This window comes from Macrosteles quadrilineatus, unplaced genomic scaffold (genome assembly GCF_028750875.1).
Source record: "Macrosteles quadrilineatus isolate MER2022 unplaced genomic scaffold, UCM_ALF_1.0 Scaffold_5__1_contigs__length_97177068, whole genome shotgun sequence".
Lineage (NCBI taxonomy): Eukaryota > Metazoa > Arthropoda > Insecta > Hemiptera > Cicadellidae > Macrosteles > Macrosteles quadrilineatus.
The window spans coordinates 20,793,886-20,816,043 of record NW_026542598.1 but is presented as its reverse complement, the minus strand read 5'-3'; the positions used below and the strand labels follow the sequence as shown (position 1 = coordinate 20,816,043).

The 22,158-nt window shown below is 35.2% G+C and overlaps 1 protein-coding gene across 2 annotated transcripts; it reads left to right on the top strand.

The window, feature by feature from the left end:
• Positions 1-641: 641 nt before the first annotated feature.
• On the top strand, positions 642-19,925 carry LOC128994931 (tRNA-dihydrouridine(20a/20b) synthase [NAD(P)+]-like). 2 transcript variants are annotated; one of them, XM_054419765.1, is made up of 7 exons: positions 642-661; positions 3,270-3,428; positions 3,891-4,012; positions 10,040-10,115; positions 10,599-10,778; positions 13,065-13,273; positions 19,396-19,925. In XM_054419765.1, the coding sequence occupies exons 2-7, from the start codon at positions 3,346-3,348 to the stop codon at positions 19,797-19,799; spliced, it is 1,074 nt and encodes a 357-aa protein (XP_054275740.1). In that variant the 5' UTR covers positions 642-661; positions 3,270-3,345; the 3' UTR covers positions 19,800-19,925. The 2 variants fall into 2 exon arrangements, with proteins under 2 accessions (XP_054275740.1, XP_054275741.1); XM_054419766.1 differs by lacking the exon at positions 642-661 and adding an exon at positions 1,679-1,698.
• Positions 19,926-22,158: the final 2,233 nt, after the last annotated feature.

Here is a 22,158-nt window from a genome sequence, read left to right as displayed (position 1 = left end):
GCTGCGCTAATAATTTACAGACGCAGGAAAAGAAATAAACGCGGCCGTCTGCACTGGGTACATCCCATAAATGTAAAACGTGAGGAAGTGGGTGTGCTTAATACATTATTCGAAGATTTGAGGAACGATGAAGCCAAGTTTTTTTAACTATTTTCGTATGTCGAAAGAATCGTTCGACGAATTGCACAATAAGTTGAAAAGTGATCTTCAAAGAAATAATACGACGTTCAGGAACTATATTATAACATAATACTATACAGTGCGCACAGGTAATTAAACTCAATAACCAAACAATTAAACTGAAAAACGAAATAAAAACTATATAGCAAAAACGCTGCGAACTGCATTCGGGGAGGGCTCCCGCACGACTAACAACCGTGTAGTGTGAAAAGGGCCATATGGTCACATGGTCCACTAGCCGTAGACACGACTATTACTCGTGCGGGAGTCGGATACCAACCGTGTGCACCTACGGTCGCTACGCGGGTGAAAATCGTACACGGTTGGTAATCGTATAATGTGAAAGGGGCTATAAGCTCCAATGCGATACAACAAATACGACTAATAACCGCACGAGCGAAAACGTATAGTGTGAAAGGAAAGGAGCGTGACAGACAGCGAGACAGTCTGCTGATTACGTGTTCTTGAGAGAGCGAGAGAGGTAAATCTAAATCTAATAAAATAATAAGCTAACTTAAGTGGAACAACTTTGAACTTATATTCAGTGCATTAGAATGTGTTGGGTTGTTTATTGAAAATGACGTTTAGATTTGATTATCTGAATCAAATCTAATTTTTTTATTTTTTTAAGTTATTGTATCTAGGTTTGTGTTTGTGTGTAGTTTCTTATGGTTGGATTAGACAAGTGTTTTGTCTTTTTGGTAGTAATACAGAAGTCATATTGGGTACAGTTTCTTAACTGGGCTACGCTAATATCGATTGGAACTATCAAATTGAAAATATTGATTAATAATCAATATTTTTAAATATATTTATTATAAAATAAATCTATCATAACCTAACCACCTAACCTAACCAACCAAACTTGCTGATGGTGAAAAAATCGCATGAAGGTTTACTGATCGAATCGATAGTTTCAATCGATATTAGCGTAGCCCAGTTAAGAAACTGTACCCGTCATATTATTTTTATCGTGATAATTTTTATACCATTGACCTTTTTCAACAGTTTACTAAAAATAAATATCCTAAACAAAGTTCACAAGTATAAATTAGACATATAAATTCGGATCAAAAACTAAGTTAAGTATGGTCATAAAACTTGTAATAAAATTATTTTCATGAAAAGGTGTCTGTAACCATAACTTTAACTTAACCATCAGCTTAGAAGTAGAAAACAACATTACAATAAAAAAAAAAAATTAACCCCAACCAAATTATTGATATCAATTGACAGCAGGGTTGCGGTTAGCATAAGTTCTGTTGTTCACTGCTGGGAGCGCTGTGTAGTTACGTAGCGTGTGTCGTAACTACACAGCGCTCCCAGCGGTGGACACCGAAACTTATGCTAACCGCAGCACTGCTGTCTGTCTATATTTAATTCCATTTGTCTATGCTTAGACCTACACTAACCTAAAAAAATTGCATGCACATGCCTTCTGTAACATATTCAAGTAAGTTAAGTTAAGTTAAAAGTTTATCTCAAGAGAGTGATCCAACGTAGTTTAAACTTAGCAAGGTAAGTTATGTATGTAGGCTTTGTTAGCTTATTAGGCCTAACCTTTTAGTTGTGACCCCCCAAAGTTGAACTGCGGGCGAGAGTGTGACATTGTCGCAGAAGAACGGGTTGATTAGGAACCACAGATGTGATCAATGGTTCGGCAGGATTAACCTGATTCTCCAAACAACTAGAGCAGTTCTCAACAATTATTTTATATCATCCGAAAGTCTGGGCCACCAAAAAACTGATTTGAACCAGATCGACTACATATCTGACTACGGTATTTTGTTTACTGTAATTAATTGCTGAGCCTTACCAAACTGCTGTGTGCCGCTGGTTTTACCAAACTTTGATAAAAACGTATTTCTTGTTTCCATGACTGGAAATAAACTAAGAATAGGCCTATTCTTAGTTTTTATTTGTTTTCATAAATGTCTTTGTCTCGTCTGTGTACGTGTATGTACGCTTAATAGTAAACAATGACAAGGATTTCACCATCCAACTGCGTGCGATGTTTTGACAACATGGCGGATACAAGCCGAAACATTTAAACAACCTATATATGTAATATTGAGCTGTTTGTCGGATTAACAATTACCTATGTAGGGCCCAAACCTATTTATCATATTTAATCTAAAGAATGATATATTGGTCCTCGATCTTATGAGGAATCAAAAGAAACCATTGCTGTTTCGAAACAACAACCGACTCAACTGATATGCCCATTTAAACTCACACAATCAAAAGTCGTGCCAGCACGATATATTGTCACTTAGCGTTTTTTGGATTAAACTCAAACAACGATAGGCTTATATATTGTTTCATAGAACTTTTTGGGAAAATGTGTTTATAAAGAGTTAATATTATTTACTACCTACGAAAGACAGTAATCAAATGAATAATTTTTTACTGCAACCAAATAAGTTAAACTTAAAATTAAAAACTGCAAAAATTAAAACTCGGACATTTCCGTACTTTGTTCTTCCTTCTCATCCCAGGATGTTATATCCTCATTCTTTTGAGATTTACAGGATGGACCTTACAATCAGCCTATTATTTAAATAGTTAGAGTCACTTGTAAATAGAGTAAATTATAAGTATTTATAGAGTAGGTATAATATAACTGAGTAAATAGAGTAAATAGAGCCACTATTATTTAAATAGTTAGTTACTTGATGCATACTTTTGCATATGCATTGGTTTGTTTATTTTAGCATAGTTTTTGACGTTACCTATTGTATTTATTACTTGATGGTACAATAAATCTCTTGATTCTCTTGAATCTGGAAGCCTAATTTATTTTAAATAGTTAAGTTACTGTAATAAGAGTAAATAACCTGCTCCACTCAGTTTTACTAACAAACATACATTTTGATACGTTTTTATCATTCTTACTTTGAATATGTTCATCAAAAACTAGTTTTGTAAAACTTTTATAAAAGATTTTTTTCATAAAATAAGCAAAATGGGGATAGTTAAATCACTCCTTCCTCCTTCACCTCAGTCCTTGGAGATCAAAGGGCCAAAATATATAAACACAACTAGGACCCAAAAAATCTCACAAAATGTTGATTAAGCAAATGTTTCAGATGCATCGGTAGCTAAGGAGAATAAACTTCATTATATCTTCATGTAGACAGTAACAAACAAGAAAAATCACTTAACATGGAGAGTTCTAACAGTATTGTCAAGTTATTTGAAGAAAAACCTATGGTCAAGATCTGTGCGCCCATGGTTAGATATAGTCGGTAAGTCTAATAGTGTGAATAGACTTTTATTTTTTACTGGAATGATTGGTGAACTGAAATTAAGTCAAATTTTGCTCAATGTCAGTTGGTAATAATGTAACACTTTAAAATTTTAACGTAAAAAAAAATTTACGGTCTTTTATTTTTCAACCACTTAAGTTTTAATAAACTCTTAAGAAAATGGTAGATTCTTTGTAAAATAGCAATGGTCGTGTATTGGTGCTCCTTAAAACATTTTGTTGACTTTTTGTTTGCTCTTTAGTTTTTGTAATCTTTGTGAAGATAAAATAACGGATTGGTAAGTAATAAATTTGTATATTTTTTTGTAATAAAACTGTAGGTTTGACAAAAAAAATAATTTTTATTTAGAATCCGTTGATATGATACACATTTTATCTTTTTTTAATCGCTTTGATTTTGTTTGTGTATCTATACAACTAAAGAGCTTTTCTTAAATTTTAGGTTGCAGTTCCGAAGCCTAGTTCGAAAATACGAGTGTGATTTGTGCTTTACGCCCATGATAATGGCAGACTCATTTGTTAAGTCTTCCGAAGCCAGAGCCAATGACTTTAAAACAAATGAGGGTAAGTAGCCTAAATGTGATTTGCCACTTAGTCTTATTTGATTCATCGTAGATGCATCATAATTTCCTGAATAGACTTTTAATTAACTAACACATGGTGTTCAAACATGTGATTTAGCCCTCAAACATATCTTAAGTGAATTAAAATCACTTTAGCTTGTTGTGAGAAAACATTAAATCGTGAAAGTTATAGATCATAAGCATCAAAGGTTATTTTTTACATATTTTAACACTTGGGTTACTTGTAAAGAACGGTAGTAAAATAAAGTGAAGCTGTAATAAACTAAAAAGTCCATAGGCGAACAACACCAAATTAAATAATTGATGATTTTTAATGAGTTATGATAAATGTTGTTAAAATGGGACAAAAAATTTGTTGATAAAAAAATATAAGGCATTTAAAAAAATTCTGAAATTAAGATTACATATTTGTTTTGAGAATAAGACGAGCATATCACTCTTATCTTAATTGATCCAATATTTAATAGTTAAACATTTTTGTTCCAACCAACCTATTCTTTATTTGATTATGTAGCCTAACATCATTGTTTTGTTTAGTTAATACCGTACACATTATATTATATTTTTTTTTTTTTTTTATATAACATTTTTAAAATAATCTTTTAGTTTCAACCTTTTTTTATTGCAATAACCTACAAGTTTTAGCGAATTTCCCATATAGGGAATAAGCTATTACCCTAGTACTCATGGTAAGAACTAGACCCGGGACCGATTTATATTTTCGTTTTGAGGTGAAAACGCAATCCGTTCATATTCATACATATATGTGTGTTTGTTAGCACAATAACTCGAACAAATATGATCCGATTTTGATGAAATTTGGTACAAACGTGTAAACCTACATTTATTTGAACGAGTTCGCGAATCAGCATGATCGGACTATGGGGACCCAAAATCTCACAATTTTTTTCCAAACCATTTTGTAGAGCTTAAAAAAAAACAAATAATTTAGTTTTGTGAAGCGTTATTATGCGCCTAATGATTACGGATAAAATTTAAAAAAATGTAAATTTAAAACTCATAGGCTATGTTATTCTTATGGAGAATAAGTCAACTGTTTTAGTTTGCTTGCTTATGAACATTTTGGTTGAATTTGGAAAATACATTCATTTCTTACTAAACTATTAACATTTTACAAATAAAAAAAATTTTTTACCCTCCCTATTGCAGCTAACCTAAGAATTTGGTAAAACTAATTCTATTTAAATAGGGAATACATGTGATATTTTAAAGGAGGCATTTTAGTGTAAATCCAATGAGGCTAATGGAAATTCGCTTAGTCAGCAGGTTTGTTGTGGCGGGGTATTTAAATTTGAATTGTCAAATAAAAAAATAAAAAAACTACTATGGTGGAATATGCTTTGTTCAACATCTTAGATCATAATTTTTAACATGCATATTAATAATCAAACTCAAATTATTTATACACAGTATTATTTGGCCTTTTATTAAAGAAAGGTCTGTAAAATGCTCGCTAACAATTTATTAGATGAGGCAGAAAAATTAAGTTCAACCAGCTTCCAATGTGCTTATTGGTAGGTGACTTTTTTGTGGTTAACATAAACAGAAATAATGCTTAAAAATTTGTAAAGTCTTGAAAATTTAAAACTTCTGAAGAATTACCGGTATTCTTTTTGATTGACTCCTAACATAATTCAATAGTTTTTTTTTTTGTGTAGGGCCTAACAAATATTTCTTTGGTTGAGGAGGGTAGGCTAAACTAATAATGGCTAAGCTTAATGTAAGTGAATAATTCTAGATATGATAACACTAAAACTCTTTCCTTTAGTTCACCACGTAACGTTGCGTTACAAAATTACTGATTTATGTTGAATACTCAATCTTTTTCACCAATTCAAACTAATAAAATGACTTATTGTGAGCTATAACAAATGTTATGACCCATTAACTTGGCCGGCAAATAAAAATTAGGTAGAAATTAGAGTTTTAGTCCCTAGCGCATTCTGTGACTGGCTCACACATCTACGTTGTTTTTTTACCAAAAAATTGGCTACAGCTGGTCCATATAGATAGGCCTAGTCTAAATGGTCATAATGTAAAAATTAAGATTAATCTTTTACCGTTATAATCAGTGGCGGCTCTAGGACCTAGTGTAGGGGGGGGCTCCGGGGGGTTTGGGGGGTGTGGAGCACCCCCCAACAGAAGAGGGGGGTCCGGGGGTCCTCCCCCGGAAAATTTTTTAAATTTTTAAAGCCGTTTGGTGACTTTCTGAAGCAATTTTAACGCCTAAAACTGTGTCCAATAATAGTCCAAAAACTCCCATTTCACCTGTTTTTTGTCATGCATGAGCAAATAGACATAAGTAGAGTAAAGTAAAGTATATTTTTTAAATAGTTTTTACCAATTTATTTAATAGATCAGATTTATTATCCTAATATAACTAGGCCTATATTAAATATGAATAGATATTGCAAAACATAACAATTAATCCTCTATTGTGGTTTCTATTTCATAATTCAACTTTTTAAACCTAGTTTTAATTTGTACTGCTCAATTTCGGAATTTTGGGGGAGGGGTTTGACCCTCTAACCCCCCTCCCTGCCTACGGCCTTGTAAAACGGGACTACACTGTATTGAAAATATAACTAACAATTGATAATTTAATAGTAAAATATCTACGGCAATAATGAGTAGATAACCAAACGGTAAGGCCTGACATTGATTGAATTGTATAATTTAAACACCCACGGCAATAACGAATAGAAAACCAAACCATGAGGGTAAGGCTTGACTAATTGTATTTTATATTAAAACATCCACGGCAATATGAGTAGAAAACCATACCATGAGGATAAGGCCTAACTTTAATTGTACTGTTTGAATGTGAAATCCATCCTCCTTTCTTTCTGCCCGGCGAAGTGATCTATTACTTTTTCGTTGAAGTTTAAAGTTGACAACAGCTTTTTTTCGATAGAACACATAGCAAGCGCACTTAGTCTGTCTTGTTTCATGGTACTCCTGGTAAACGTTTTAATTCGTTTCAAAGTAGAGAAACAACGTTCACTTTCCGAAGTAGTCATAGGTATTGTGCTTATGATTTTTAAAAGTTTGATTGACTCTGGAAGCACATCTTTGAGGTTGTTGTCATAGACAAAGTTGAGAAGTCTTAATGACCCTGTGGCCGTTGAAAAATCATCCCTATTGTAAATAACATTTAACTCCTGTTTCAATTCAGTTTTATTTAGGCTAAATAGTTCCGCAGCAGCGTGTAACTCTTTTTCGGGAAACTTGGTTTTAAACTCCCCAAACAAACTTGGCTGAAACAGTTTTGCCGCGGACAAATGATTCACAAACGTAAAACGGTCATCAATTCCCGACGTAATTATGTCACACACTTCCTTTGCGACGACGCGTTTTTGATCGTCGTGTCTTCTCCGCTTTTTGCTCGATTCGGGTTCACTATCTCTCGGTTGATCTAACATGGTCGAGTTTCTTACGCGATCTACCACAGTTTTGAAATCGCCGACAAACTTAAACGCCTTGACGCAATCAATTGTTGTTTGCTGCAGTTGGTTGTACAGAATGTCACTGTGGGGCAGTATTTGATTGAAAAAGTCCAGCCAGAAAATAAAGTCTTCGTCTTTTAGAATACTTCTTAGGCCAACAGCTTTATTTATTGTGGCATAGTCATTGGTGTCATCGTCGAGTATGTAACTTAAACATTCCTCCAACTCTCTTTGATAATTAAAAATTGTGCTTACAATTCTGGATTTAAAATTCCACCGAGTACCTGAGCTTTTTGGAATACGACGTTTTACTATCTCATCGAGAACTGCAGTTCTCTTTGTTGACTGGGAAAAGAATGATGAAAACCCCTCGATATTACTGAAGAATATCTTAACCTGCTTATTTTGTGTAGCACTGCGTTCAATGATTAAGTTTAATTGATGTGCGTAACAGTGGACAAAATTTGCATTCTTATATTTAGATTTTACACGCGCTTGTACTCCCGTGTGTTGGCCACTCATTACGGAAGCCCCATCGTAGCTCTGGGCAATGACTTTATCAGGAGTTTTGTCGAGGTTTAATTGCTCTAATACTTCAAAAATTGTTTCGCTAACTGATTCTGCATCATGGCCTTTTGGTCTAATAAAAGTGATAAATCGCTCGTGAATCGTGCCATTCAGCTCGTACCTAATAACAAATACTAGTTGGGATAAAGTGGCACAGTCTGTTGTTTCGTCGGCTTCAATAGCAACATAGTCGGTTTGTGTCAATTCGTCACGAATCATTTGCAGACAAACGTAATATATTGAGTCCAATAACTCGTTCTGTATGGTTTTAGACAGACCCAAAAACACTCGGTTATTTGTTTGATTTATGTGCTGTTGCAATGTTACATCCAGCTCCGCCATAAGGTTAACCAAACCACGAAATATGCCAGGATTTTTTGAATTTTCGCGTTCATCATGTCCTCGTAATGCTAATTCAAACGCTCCACAAAATTTAATTGCATCAATTAGCTTACTTAGAATGTATCGATTTTTCGAAACATCTTCATTTTGTTTTTGTATTCTTAACCTATATGCATTGTCCAATTGGCATCTAATATCAACTTTACCTAAAACAGCATATTCTATTGACGCATTTATGTGTTTTTCACTTGTTTTGTGTTTTTTTACTTTTTCCAGTAGATGTTTAAGGTCTGAAATGCCGTCTACAGTCCATGCTCTATCTTGAACCCCCATGACCAAACAAGTGTAGCAGAAAAATGAATTTTTAATTGAACAACCACATAGCCAATCTGCATGATTGTACATATGTGGCGAAAATTTCCGTGTGAAGCTATTCTTATTCTTTGAACTGTTTTGAATTTGGTTTATGTTCATGAAAGGTCTAGGAGGTCCTAATTTTTTCAAAGAAATTCTGTGGTCAATATTTTTGATCCCTTCATTGATAATCAGGCTAACTTCGTTAGTGACGTTAGCCGTCGACGACAACGAAATGCCGCCGTCCATTATTATTTAGATTTAGGCCTTCAACCCACGGCAAATTTACCCGTAATAACTTATTAAGACTAATAATAAGTAACTATAACTAAAATTGTCCGAGTCACTTTACCTATGGCTAGTCTACTTAGTTTTCGGGTTGATTAGGTTAGCCTATACTAAAACTACAGACGTAACTTATTGACTCAAAGATACCAACTAACTAACTCAATCAATTAAGTATAACTATTAATAATTTCTACTTAGCTCTTTCAATCTTCAACAAACTACCGCTGCCTTCCTTACGCCTCCATCACTATCACTAAACACTATTGATCACAAAACAACAGGTCGTTTGGCACTAAACTATAACTGAACTGTGGTCATGGACATGGAAAGAAGTGAGGTTAGTTAATGTTTATGGTAGTGACAGTGTGGATGATGGCTCCAGCGCTGCCAACATGGTTCTTCCTATCCTAATCGTGTGTGATGCAGAATTATCCAGTTTAGGGTGGCTGCCCTGATTTATGGATGCGCGCGCAGCTTTGGACTCTGCCCCAGAGTCCCTATTGTAAAGCATTGGAATGACGTCACGGCACCCTCAGCGCTGTTAGGTGTTTCTACCATAAGACTACATGCATTGAGTTTGGGACGGAGGTTGCCGCCGTCCGCAATCCACATTATGAAAGCGACTATCGCAAAACAGTCATTACTGGATTCAAAATTTAAAACTATTTCATTTCATATTATTATCATATTGATTAAGTAGTCGTAAGTAATTGTAATTTAATTTTAATTACGACATATTATTTTTTTATTACATAAATAAAAAAAATACTGATTTCTGTATTGTTGGGAGGGCGGCGTCCGAGAGTCCTTATGGGCTAGCCGCTACTGGTTATAATTATCTTTTTTAATAATGTTGATGATTGATTTTAACTTATTCCAACCTAATGTTATAATAACACACTCTTATACCATGCTTATTTGTATTTTTCGAACACAACTGTCAAGCTAAGAAAGTTTTAGTTTTCCATTAATAAATTATTTGTGTTAAGGTGACCGACCTTTAATTACCCAGTTTGGAGCCAACAATTTAGAAGATTTCATCTCTGCAGCCCAGATGGTCGCCCCGTAAGTGAAGTTAGTTTTTTTTTATTTGAGTATAAAAAATTATGTGTGTATAATGTTGGTTGTAACTGCAAGTTTTTTCTGCTGCAAGTGAAGTTGGTTATTTTTTATTTAAATGTTTAAAAATAAATATGTGTAAATATGGTGGTTGAATTTAGTAGGGATCTTGCATTTAAGCAAGCAGGTTATGAAAACAATTCCGAAATTATTTTAATAGTTTTTGTTTTTATACATTTCTTCCTTTATATCACAGCATATCTTGAAACTAACTAAGTCTGTGGATAATAGGTGCTGTCTTATTATTACCTTGTTGAATAGCGACAACTGTGGTTTTCATCCAAAAATAATATTAAAGCAATAAAAGCTTCTCACAGAGTCCTAAGAGGCTAAGGGATGTTTCCTGAAAAAAAAACAAAGCACCTGTTTTGTGTAAATTTTTAACGTTTCTAAACAGAGCCAGCATAAATAAATTAATTGCATTTCCAGTTACTGCGATGGAGTGGACCTGAACTGCGGCTGTCCCCAGAGATGGGCCATGAAGGAGGGTTACGGCTCGGCACTGCTGTACAAACCTGAGCTGGTGAAGGAGATGGTGCGTCAGTTGCGAGAGAAAATACCCAAACCTTTCAGTATATCAGTGAAAATCAGACTTCTCTCGGAGCTCAAGTGAGTGATGGACAGTTGTTATTTACACCTGGGATTAGTCTAATTTAATTTATATCATTATGTAGCCAAGAACGTATCTAGTTGTCATCTCAAATAGATCACCCCCTACAACTTCCAGTTAGGGCCACTGAAATATTGTTATCTAGAAGGTAGGCTTCCATAAGTCTGACTGTCAATCATGGTCTTCAGAGATGACTCTTGTTGTTGGAATGGTGGATTACTGGCAAAAGTTAGTGTATTAGTTACAAACTTATCATTTAAAATTTAAAAGCATTAAAATAAAAAGTATTTTGCGGTGTGTTAACCAGTGTTTTAATTTTAAAACTAAAACTACTGTCTAACAAAACAACTCGGTTCATTATAACCAAAACTTTAACCTCCCAATCTAACCTAACTGCAAAACACATAATACAGTCCCCTGTTTGCATAAAGAACTATCTACCATACCATCCTCACATGCTTAGATGAGGAATACATATACAGTAGTAAGTCTGCTAGTCCATTATATCCCCTTAATGAGACTAAATTCCGTTTATAGTCAATACTAGCTGTACCCGCGGGCTTTGCCCCGTTTAACTTCATAAGTATTCGCATAGCTCACTCACCTTTAGGTTGGAGCTCGTTCGCTGCGCTCACTTGTTTTCAGGTTACCTCGTTCGCTACGCTAACTCGCCTCCAGGTTGAAGTTCGTTCGCTACGCTCACTCACCTTTAGGTTGCAAATTAGCTGTTGTCTTAAATTTAAAAAAGTCATCCCTTTTATTGTTTATAATACTTTGATAAATTTTTTATGTTTTAATATTTAACATTGGAGAATTTAAACGTTGTTAAGTGCACAGGTGTGCTGCGATTGGGGATTAATACATTTGGACTTATTCAAAAGTAAAATAGTTTTCTGTGCTGCACTCTGTAGAAACACTGTGGCACTATTTCAAATCAAAGACTATTGTTAATACAGAATGTTGTGATTATTCAAACGTACAAAACAGTTGGTGAAAGTAAACATCTGCTTTTGAATTATATTTATTTTTATTTGTAAACATTGTAGATCAAAAAGTCTGACATTGGCCCACTTAAAACCCTCTGGGGCAGAGCCCTTTTGACGGATCTGCACCAAACTTCACTCGAACCATCCTTGAAAGATGCTTAATAATGCCTGAAAGTTTCATTAAAATCTGTTGAGCGGTTTCAGAGTCCATAACGTATATACATATATAAACACATACATACATACATACATAACATAGTTCCTCTTTTATAGATATAGAATATTGACTAAAGAATCACGTGTTTCTATTGTATAATCAATGATAATTTTCGATTTTCAATCAACGTTATTCTTATTCTTCTTCTCATCATCTCTTCATTATTCTTACTAATTTAAGGTAGCCTACATCAATATAACACCTTTATACTTCTCTCCTACTTAATAGTGACAACCCCATGACTTTTGACACCAAAGTACACTCTGGATTAACTGATGTTGTTGGGACTGAGACTTCCTCAAACTTTTAAGGATTTTGAGGTTAGGGGTTACGGTTTTATTTTTGTCCTAGGAAGCTAGGCACGAGCCCGGAATTGTTTTTCACATTACTTCAAGCTAGACCTAGAGGCATTATCACTTAAATAAAATTCAATGGTAATTTGGCGGGATTTGAACCCTGGACCCCAGGAACCAGAGTCCCGCGCTCTAACCACTAGACCAAACACGCTCTCCAGGGGTTATGGTACCACATTAGGAAGTCAAAGACTTGTAAAGTATATGTTTTAATAGCAATGCATAGATAATAGATAATTGATAATAATACATTAGTTCAATAGGTGAAGGTAATTGTAAATTATCTATTGCATGCACCCCACGTTTTTCTTTTTAAATCTTACAAGTATTTATACTCTCTACATATTTATGAATTATTGTCTACTTTTTAGTGCGTTTGAAAACGTTTTGTTTTAAAAAAGTTTTTTATTTATAAATTATTTACTTGGTTTCAACAGAAACAATCCTAAAAACTTTATTATTGTTCCTACCGGAAATAAACAATATATATATATGCAAAAATAAATTAATTGCATAAAACAACAATAATATATATATAATATTAATATATATATATTAATATATTATATATATATATTATATATATATTAATATATAATATATATATATATATATGCAAAAATGAATTAATTGCATAAAACAATATATATATATATATATTTATTCAGGCTTCAAACCAGAGGGCTGGGATAACCAGTGCTCAGATAATCAAGAGTGTACTGTATGTAGAAAGACGGTTGACCTGTGTAAGACGCTGGAGGCGTGCGGGGTAACTTTCCTGACTGTCCACGGCCGCACTCCGGCCCAACGCACCGAGCCTGTCAACATGGAGGCGTTCAGAGAGATCAGACAGAGTGTGACCATCCCACTGGTTGCCAACGGAGACGTCAAGACTCTGGAGGATGCTGAGAAACTGCAGCAGCTGACTGGATACAAGGGTGAGTGGACTGTTGTATAATAGAGTCTTGCTCATTCAATCTTTGTTTATCTGACCTTCCCTGTTGATGAGTACTTTGATACATATCACCCTACTGTTTGGTGTTTGGTATGACTGTAAACCAGGGAGTGGTTACGTCAAGACAATTCTTATGTTGTCCCGATAACTTTTCTTACAATTAATACTTTTTAATTTTTATTTAAAGAAAACAAAAGAAGCGTATAAAATATTCTAAAGTTGTATTTATAATTTAATATTTCAACCTAATTTTACTTATTAAAAAATATGACTAGTTGTTCTTAAAAATTATATGTTTTAGAGAAACGCCGGCTAATAAAGGCATTTTATTATTATTACTAATTAAGAAACTGGTTACATTAGTGAAATACTAAACATATTGTCTGATGGAGCTCTATTTTTTTAAAGCTATAATGTTACCTGGATCTTGCTGAGTAATCCAATGGTTGTCTTGTTGACTACGTGTTTCAAAACACTATTGGCTTCATCATCAGGTCTTCAAGAACATGTTTCACTCATCAGAGGTCGTCAAATAAATATAATTTTTATTAAAATACATGCACGGAAAGATAGCAGACCTACGAACCGCGTGCACGCACTTAGACAGATTTATCATGACTGTCGCAGTGAGGTTTGGTGTCGTGAACTTTGTCACTTGCTGAAAGTATAGCTGTTCCATAGTAATAGCTGTTCCTGGTTAGCTATTATAGTATCATACAATGCATTTTACTGGAAATTTAGTTTGTCGTTTAATGGGATTAATAACTAAATCCATCGTCCAGTAATAATCTAAAAACAGGAAAAAACTGGAGTTTACAGATTATCTTGCGTGATGACTGCAATAGTTTTTATATAGGACAAACCGGCTGTGGTTTCAAAACCAGATTCAAAGAACACCTTCCAAAAGCAAAAAATCATTTGAAAAACACATGACATCCATACATTTTTTTACAAAAGACAGAGGGCTCTTCATAAATGCCATAGACGATATATAGCCTATAAAGCAATATAAAGCCATAGTTATGATTTATTAAACGAACATGTTCTTGAAGACCTGATGATGAAGCCAATAGTGTTTCGAAACGCGTAGTCAACAAGACAACCATTGGATTACTCTGGCAGATCCAGGTAACATTATACCTTTTATAATCTAACAACAGTAATCCTGAGACAAGAAACAGCATGAAGTCTATTTTTTCCATTGATGTTACTAACACAAAGCTGTCTCTATCCATGTACGCTCATCCGGACTAAAGTGGCGGACGTCCGGTCCGGATTACGAAAAATCCGGAGTCGAGCAAATACACAGTATTGTATATAGCAGTTTTTTCAATTTTGTTCCAGGTCCACAGTAATGGATAGCCGGGCATATGCACTTCAACCGGTAATAATTTTTACCGCCGAATTTTGTTCCAGGTCCACAGTATTGGATAGCCGGGCATATGCACTTCAACCGGTAATAATTTTTACCGCCGAATTTAGTTCCAGGTCCACAGTTAATAGCTGGGCAAATGCACTTCCACCGGTAATAATTTTTACTGCCGAATTTAGTTCCAGGTCCTCCGTAATGATAGCCCGGGCATATGCACTTCAACCGGAAACAATTTTTACCGCCGAATTTAGTTCCTGGTCCACAGTAATGATAGCTGGGCATATGCACTTCCACCGGTAATAATGTTTACCGCCGAATTTAGTTCCAAGTCCACACTAATGATAGCGGGGCATATGCACTTCCACCGGTAATAATGTTTACCAAACCGGTAGTAATGTTTACACCGGTAATAATTTTTACCACCGTGTTATCCGGTTAATCGGTCTTGTACATAGATACAGACAGATTTGTGTTAGTAATAAAATCGGGAAAACATCGGTCTCGTATGCCTGGATCACCCCTTGCTTGCCTCTCTTTGTTATTTGTTCCAGGTCCACAGTACTGATAGCCGGGTATGTGAAACTCTACAGGTAAAATACCCTGTGTCTGTGTTCAAGAAGATTATCTGTGTCCATACAGGGTGAATAAAAAAGTCAAGATTCCCCCATCTAATATTTTTCTAAGTTAGAACACAGTACAGTAAACCCTCTCATATCCGGACTAATGTGGCGCCGGCCGATCCGGATAACAAAAAATCCGGATATGAGAGAAACATTGTTTTAGATGAGAAAACAGCTGTACAACAACTACGGTACTCAATTTTAGTAAGCCTTAAATACGGAAACGTTTGTTTATTAAATAAAACAACGGTATTTTGGTTATAATAACACTTTAATAGAACAACTAACCTCAAAAAATATTACGTAATACAGTAACGGTACAGTGAAAAAATGAAATGGAACTAAGAAAAACAATTTAATATAACATCAAAACTCAAAAAATATTACGTAATACAGTAACGGTACAGTGAAAAAATGAAATGGAACTAAGAAAAACAATTTAATATAACATCAAAACTCAAAAAATATTACGTAATACAGTAACGGTACAGTGAAAAAATGAAATGGAACTAAGAAAAAGACAAGTAGGCCTACTGTAATGAACAAAAATGTAGAGCTGTATACAGAGTAAAATAAAATTAATCCACGAGAACAGCTCTTACTTTGTACTCACAGTTAAGTTTTGGACAAAAACGATGTTATTGTGGCTTGTTTGGCTCGATTAACACGCTTCTTTGACGTAATGTCTCTCCACCTACGAAAAAGCAGAAGATCGGCACCCGTTGCTTCCTCTTGTTTCTCGACATACTCGATCAGCTGTTCGATGGCCTGGAAAGCCTCACTATGCGTCATGGTTGTTTTCTGGATTTCTTCTTTTTCGTCGTCGTCAGGAGCGGGGTCTGCGTTAACTAAGTCTATGATGTCATTGTCAGTAAACTCCTGGATTTCGTCTTCCTTCATCCACTCACTCACTGCGTCACTGTCTATGTTGTCACAACCAGGAACGTTTCTAAAAAGTTGAACGATTTCTTCACCTGTTTTGTCATTGCAATTTTCTGTTTCTTTTTCTACTTCTTTGTTATAATCTTGGTCTACTTTGTGGTCCAAAAGCTTTTTCCACGATTTAACCAACGTTATCGGTTTGAGCTCTTCCCAAGCGCTAGAAATCCACAAGGCAACATCTAGCATGTCAGTGTCTTTAAGGCACTCAGAAACACTCTTTCCCACATCCATGCCCTCAATAATGATCGTCAGTAGCTTACGTCGATACAAACGTTTAAGTGTTTCAAGGACCCCCTGATCCATTGGCTGGCACAAAGAGGTTACGTTCGGCGGCAAAAACACGCACTTTATTTCTCCACTTGTTAGTTCATCTGCAGACGGGTGTGAAGGGGCGTTGTCAAGCAATAAAATAGCCTTCTTTGGCAAATTGTTTTTTTCAGCAAACTTTTCAACAGACGGGACGAACTGATTGTTAAACCACTCTCTGAAGATCGCAGAATTCATCCAAGCGCTTTTTTGTCCTCTGTACCACACCGGTAATGTCGACTGATCTTTGAAGTTTTTAAACGCTCTTGGTTTATTTGATTTTCCAATCATGCAGAGTTTGAGTTTATTGTTTCCTGTGACGTTGCTGCAGGCCATTATTGTAACTCTCTCCTTTTTCTTCTTATAACCTGGAGCGCTACTTTCTTCCTTGGAAGCGAGAGTGCAGCTAGGTAGCATTTTAAAGTTTAGACCACTTTCGTCACAGTTGTATAACTGGTCCCCGCTGATTCCTTCCTCGTCAAGCAGCTTGTGTAAAAACATTTTAAACTCTCCCACAGCGTTTTCATTTGCTGACAACTTTTCTCCGCTTATATGAAGCTTTCTGACCCCATATCGATTCTTCCACTTTTCCAACCACCCCTCACTGGCTTTGAAATTGGGATCACTTCCGATTTCCTTATTAAATTGGAGAGCCTTTTCCTGCAAAATGGGTCCAGACACGGGCAGTCCTTTTGATCTACATTGTGTAAACCACAAAAATAACGCTTCGTTCACTTTGTCATTTACGGCTGTTTTCATCATTTTGCACTTTTTTATTCCTGAACTTGATGCCTGGTTAGAACACCATTTTTCTATTTTTTCACGGGATTTTTTCCAGTCACTCACTGTACTAGTCCCAACTCCCATCTCACTCGCTATCTTTTTTGCACTTTCGCCCGCTTGCAAACGTTTCAACGCGTTAAGTTTGTCCTCCATCGTAATGACAATCTTTTTTCTTTTTTCGGCCATAACAATTTCGCCTCTAGCACTCTTCCTTCCCGAAACTAAAACGAACCGTACAAACAAAGACTAGGTCACTGAGGCACAAAAAAAGCAGCACTGACAACTGACACGAGTGATGAATTGTCGTCGCCGCGCATGAGTAGGGCGTTGGCGTGGGTAGGAGGGTGGGTAGGAGGGGTGGGGGAGGGATTCTATTTTTGTTTCGTGAGTCAGTCAGTGACCTTGCCCGCGAGACTGCACGTCGCACAACCCTCCCGGCGCGCCGGCGTCTCTAACCGGCCTACAAACAGCAACTGCTCGGTCAACAAACATTCGCTGACGGCCCTAGAGTGTTTTTTTAATTTTTGCATTTTTTCAAAATCGCGTCCGGATATCGGAGGGTCCGGATATGGGAGATCCGGATAAGAGAGGGTTTACTGTACAGTCTTCTTGTACACAGGCACAGGGTATTTTACCTGTAGAACTTCACATACCCGTCTATCAGTACTGTGGACCTGGAACGAATTTAAGGAAGAGATTAACAAGAGGTGATTCAGGCATAAATAAATTGGATGCTGCATGCAAAAACCACGATATAGCATACTCAAGATCGGACTATTGTAAAATATACACAGATATCCCTTTGGTGGTCGTGCAAACTTAGGACAAAGTTTAATTTTATGATTTTGAAAAGTTTTAGTACCCCAAAAAATAAGGGATTATGGGCTCAATTGGAGATTACTCTATACAGGGTGTTGAAAATGTCTGGAACCAACATTATATCTGGTGAGAGGTTAAAGAAAAGCAAATGATATTTTGTGTACGGATATACTATGGTTTTACCTATCTTTTGGTGCCTTATGAAAAATTTTACCACTTATAGGGAACGTCCTGTGGAGGATGCAGTAAAAAGTTTAAATGGAAGCCTATGGTAAATGATACATCATTTTAAAGGCCATTTTTTTCTGAGTAAGGAGCCACAAGTTTCATCTCAAAAGGACCACCCTAGCAAAAATGGCGACTGTTTGAAATTTAAATATCCACTTATAGGGAACGTTCTGTGGAGGATGCAGTAAAAAGTTTTCTTTGAAGCCTATGGTAAATGATACATCATTTTAAAGGCCATTTTTTTCTGAGTAAGGAGCCACAAGTTTCATCTCAAAAGGACCACCCTAGCGAAAATGGCGACTGTTTGAAATTTAAAAATTCCGTTCCCTATAAGTGGTTTTTAAAATTTCAAACAGTCGCCATTTTTGCTAGGGTGGTCCTTTTGAGATGAAACTTGTGGCTCCTTACTCAGAAAAAAATGGCCTTTAAAATGATGTATCATTTACCATAGGCTTCCATTAAAACTTTTTACTGCATCCTCCACAGGACGTTCCCTATAAGTGGTAAAAATTTTCATAAGGCACTAAAAGATAGGTAAAACCATAGTATATCCGTACACAAAATATCATTTGTTTTTCTTTAACCACTCACGAGATATAATGTTGGTTCCAGACATTTTCAACACCCTGTATATAAGATGTATTAATGTTTAAACATTACCAATTTAATTTTTTAAACAGTATGATTTAAATTGGCATTCTGTTAGTTACATTTTTTTTAACCCGCCCTTATAACAGTGTGTATTTTTCAAGATCCGGAACCAAATTTTTCAAGATCCGGATCCGGTACCGACATTTTCTTGGATCCGCCCATGACTAAAATGTTTTGAAGAAATGAGCCAGTCATAGAGGTTGGATTCCTTATGAATATTTATTGTTTGTCATTATTTCAATGTAAAATTGATGGAATACATATTTTTATGTCAAAATGTTTCACAAGGGTTGCTGTACAAGAATCAGCCAAGTTATTAAACGTATTCAATTAGAAACTGAGCCAATATTATTGGAATAATACGATAATCTTTATTTTTTTCAGGTGTAATGAGTGCTCGTGGTATGTTACAAAACCCCGCTATGTTTGCCGGGTTCAAACAAACACCTGTTTCTTGTATTGAAGACTGGCTAAGCTTAACTCTAGGAGAGCATCTTCCATTTATGATCTTCCACAACCATCTGGTCTTCATGGTCGAGAAGATTCTGAAGAAAGCTGACAGAAGAGTGTTTAATTATCTAAGGACTACTCCTGATGTTGTGAAATTCCTTCAAGAGCATTTAGAAGTCAAGGTTCCTACTTGGTATGATCCGATGTCTTACCAAGAACTGACGGTGGACAATAAATACAAGCCCGATGTACCTCCTAACAAACTGTCGATCATAGATCAGCCAAAATCCGTTCTTGATGGGATAGATGTTCTCTTTAACAATAGTTGTAAAGTGTAGTATTAAAACCAAAGTGATTATATACTCAAATACTCTTTATTCCTTACATTCTTATTCATGGATATAAATTGGGTTATTTCAAGATCATTAAGAAGACAAATCAATCAATACAGTTTTAACTATACAGTGGTATAGTCAATGACCATTGACTAGGATAAGAAACCAAGAAAAAAAACGAAGTTCAGGACCATCTCACCAGAGGGTACTACAAGTGTATTGGGTTAAATATCCTAATATAATATATATGTGAAGGCGATTTCTACAAAACACTACTCCTCCATTAATAATGGACAGATTTTTACAAACAATATGTCAAAGTTAAGTATTTTTTGTGTAGACGCCCCCTTTCACCAATTCCTGTAATAAAAGTCCTCGGGCTTTGCCCCACAGACCATCCCAATGTGTTTCTTTTGAAGAAAATATTTTGTTTATGTTTTATTTAAACAGACAAATAATTTGTATTGATTTCAACTGTTCATAGTAAACACATGATACACACAAGAGCATTCGTTTTCAGTTTCAATCACTGGAGTGAAGTGATTGATTACATTATCTTTTGAGTTGACTCTTTTTTAAGTCGTCGGATCGGAATTTATGAGTTATTCGTTTTGAAATAACGCCTGTACTACTTTGCTATTGCTCGAATTCGAGGAACAGGTGCACTAGTTATTTAAAATCCTTGCAGTATCATAGAAAACGGCCACTTGTTTCAGAATATTGTCATTAGTTGTTAGACCATCTCAATACATTGCACCACAGTTTTTGGCTTCAAATCTTTACATAACATAGTCTAACTTAGGCCTAATGTCAATTTGCGAATAAGACTTTTAAGGAAAACATACTGGTTTACTGAGTTAGCCGAGAAAAATATAGTATAATCAGTTTTAGTTTTCACAAAATAAAATTACATGGTTCCCCAAAAGAATACAAAAAGATGGATTTTTGTTTTGAGTAATTTTACTTTATTTCCAAGGGTACAACAAACACATAAAAAATGAAATGATTAACCTAAAATTACAGCCAGCTGGAAGGCAAACATTGCATAACTTGTTCTTGTGTAACCTACAATTTTTATTTTTAATTTTATAGTTAACTCATGTAAGCCTATTTCAACTACTAACCACAATCTAATATCTAACTTTTACCCAGTGTTGGGAAGTAGCGCGCTACTTTTTTTGTAGCGTTAGCTGTAGCTACGCTACTTTTAAGATTTTGTAGCTTTAGCTGTAGCTAGCTACATTTTTAAAGTAAGCTACTTTTCTCGCTACATTATAACATTGTTTGAGATAGTGAGTTTTATCATAACCTCAACCTTACGTGAAACAACCTCTTTCAAACTGAGAACTGAGATTTTCAAAAAAATTAGGCCTACTTTCTTGGCTTCATACAGCTGGTTGCAGCCGTTTCATATTCATTCCCTATTACAACGTTGTGTGGACATGGAGGCCATTAAATGAGTGTTATCCACATTTTTGGCTCTCATTTCCTTAATTTACTACTCTATACTATGATTACTGTCAGATAAAATAAAATCGCTAGATGGCTAGATGCAGACGACGTTTAAACGTTACCGGTGACAAGAGAAGCTATTGAATGCTTGTAAGTGATTGACAGGGAAATTAGTAATCAATTTAGTTTCTTTATTACATCAATAGTGTTTCAACTTGGGTTTTAATGGAAACCAACACTAAACCTTAAAATAATGAGAAAGCTGGTCAATCAACCTTTGCTTCAGCTGTTGATTGTGGTTCACAATCATCACAAGCCCTTCCTTAGTTAGATTACGAAGATTTTTCAAGGGTTTACTAAATTAACAAGGAGGAAATTACCTGATGAGATTTAAGATATGCCTAGACTACATGATAATTGTAACGAAAAAATCTCCATATAACATGAAACTTACATTGAAAAAATAGCATAGTTTGCTCCTGCTAACAGCTCTTGTATAGGACTATTCCTAGGCTATGCTATGGTTTAAGACGAATACCAAAAGTTCCAAGTTCAATTATTAGGAATATATCTGTTTAGTCCTTGCAAGAACAAGCCTACTATAGCCAACTTGTTACATAGTCAAGTAGGCCTACATGTTATTTTTACTTTACAAATTTCAACATGTTTAAATTAAAAGCCAATTTCAGGATAAGTTGTTGAATATACTGTTTTCTGTACCAACTAGGTTGAAGCAAAATTTGCCCTATGCATAATGACAATAAAGGACGATTTCTTGACATTGAAAAGTGTTATTCATAGAACAAGTAACTTATCACTATGGTTAAAAGTTATAGCAATTTCGTTTTTAACATTAAAAGTAAAGAAAGGCAATAAACTCCAATTTCAGTAGGCTAGGCTCTGTAACACA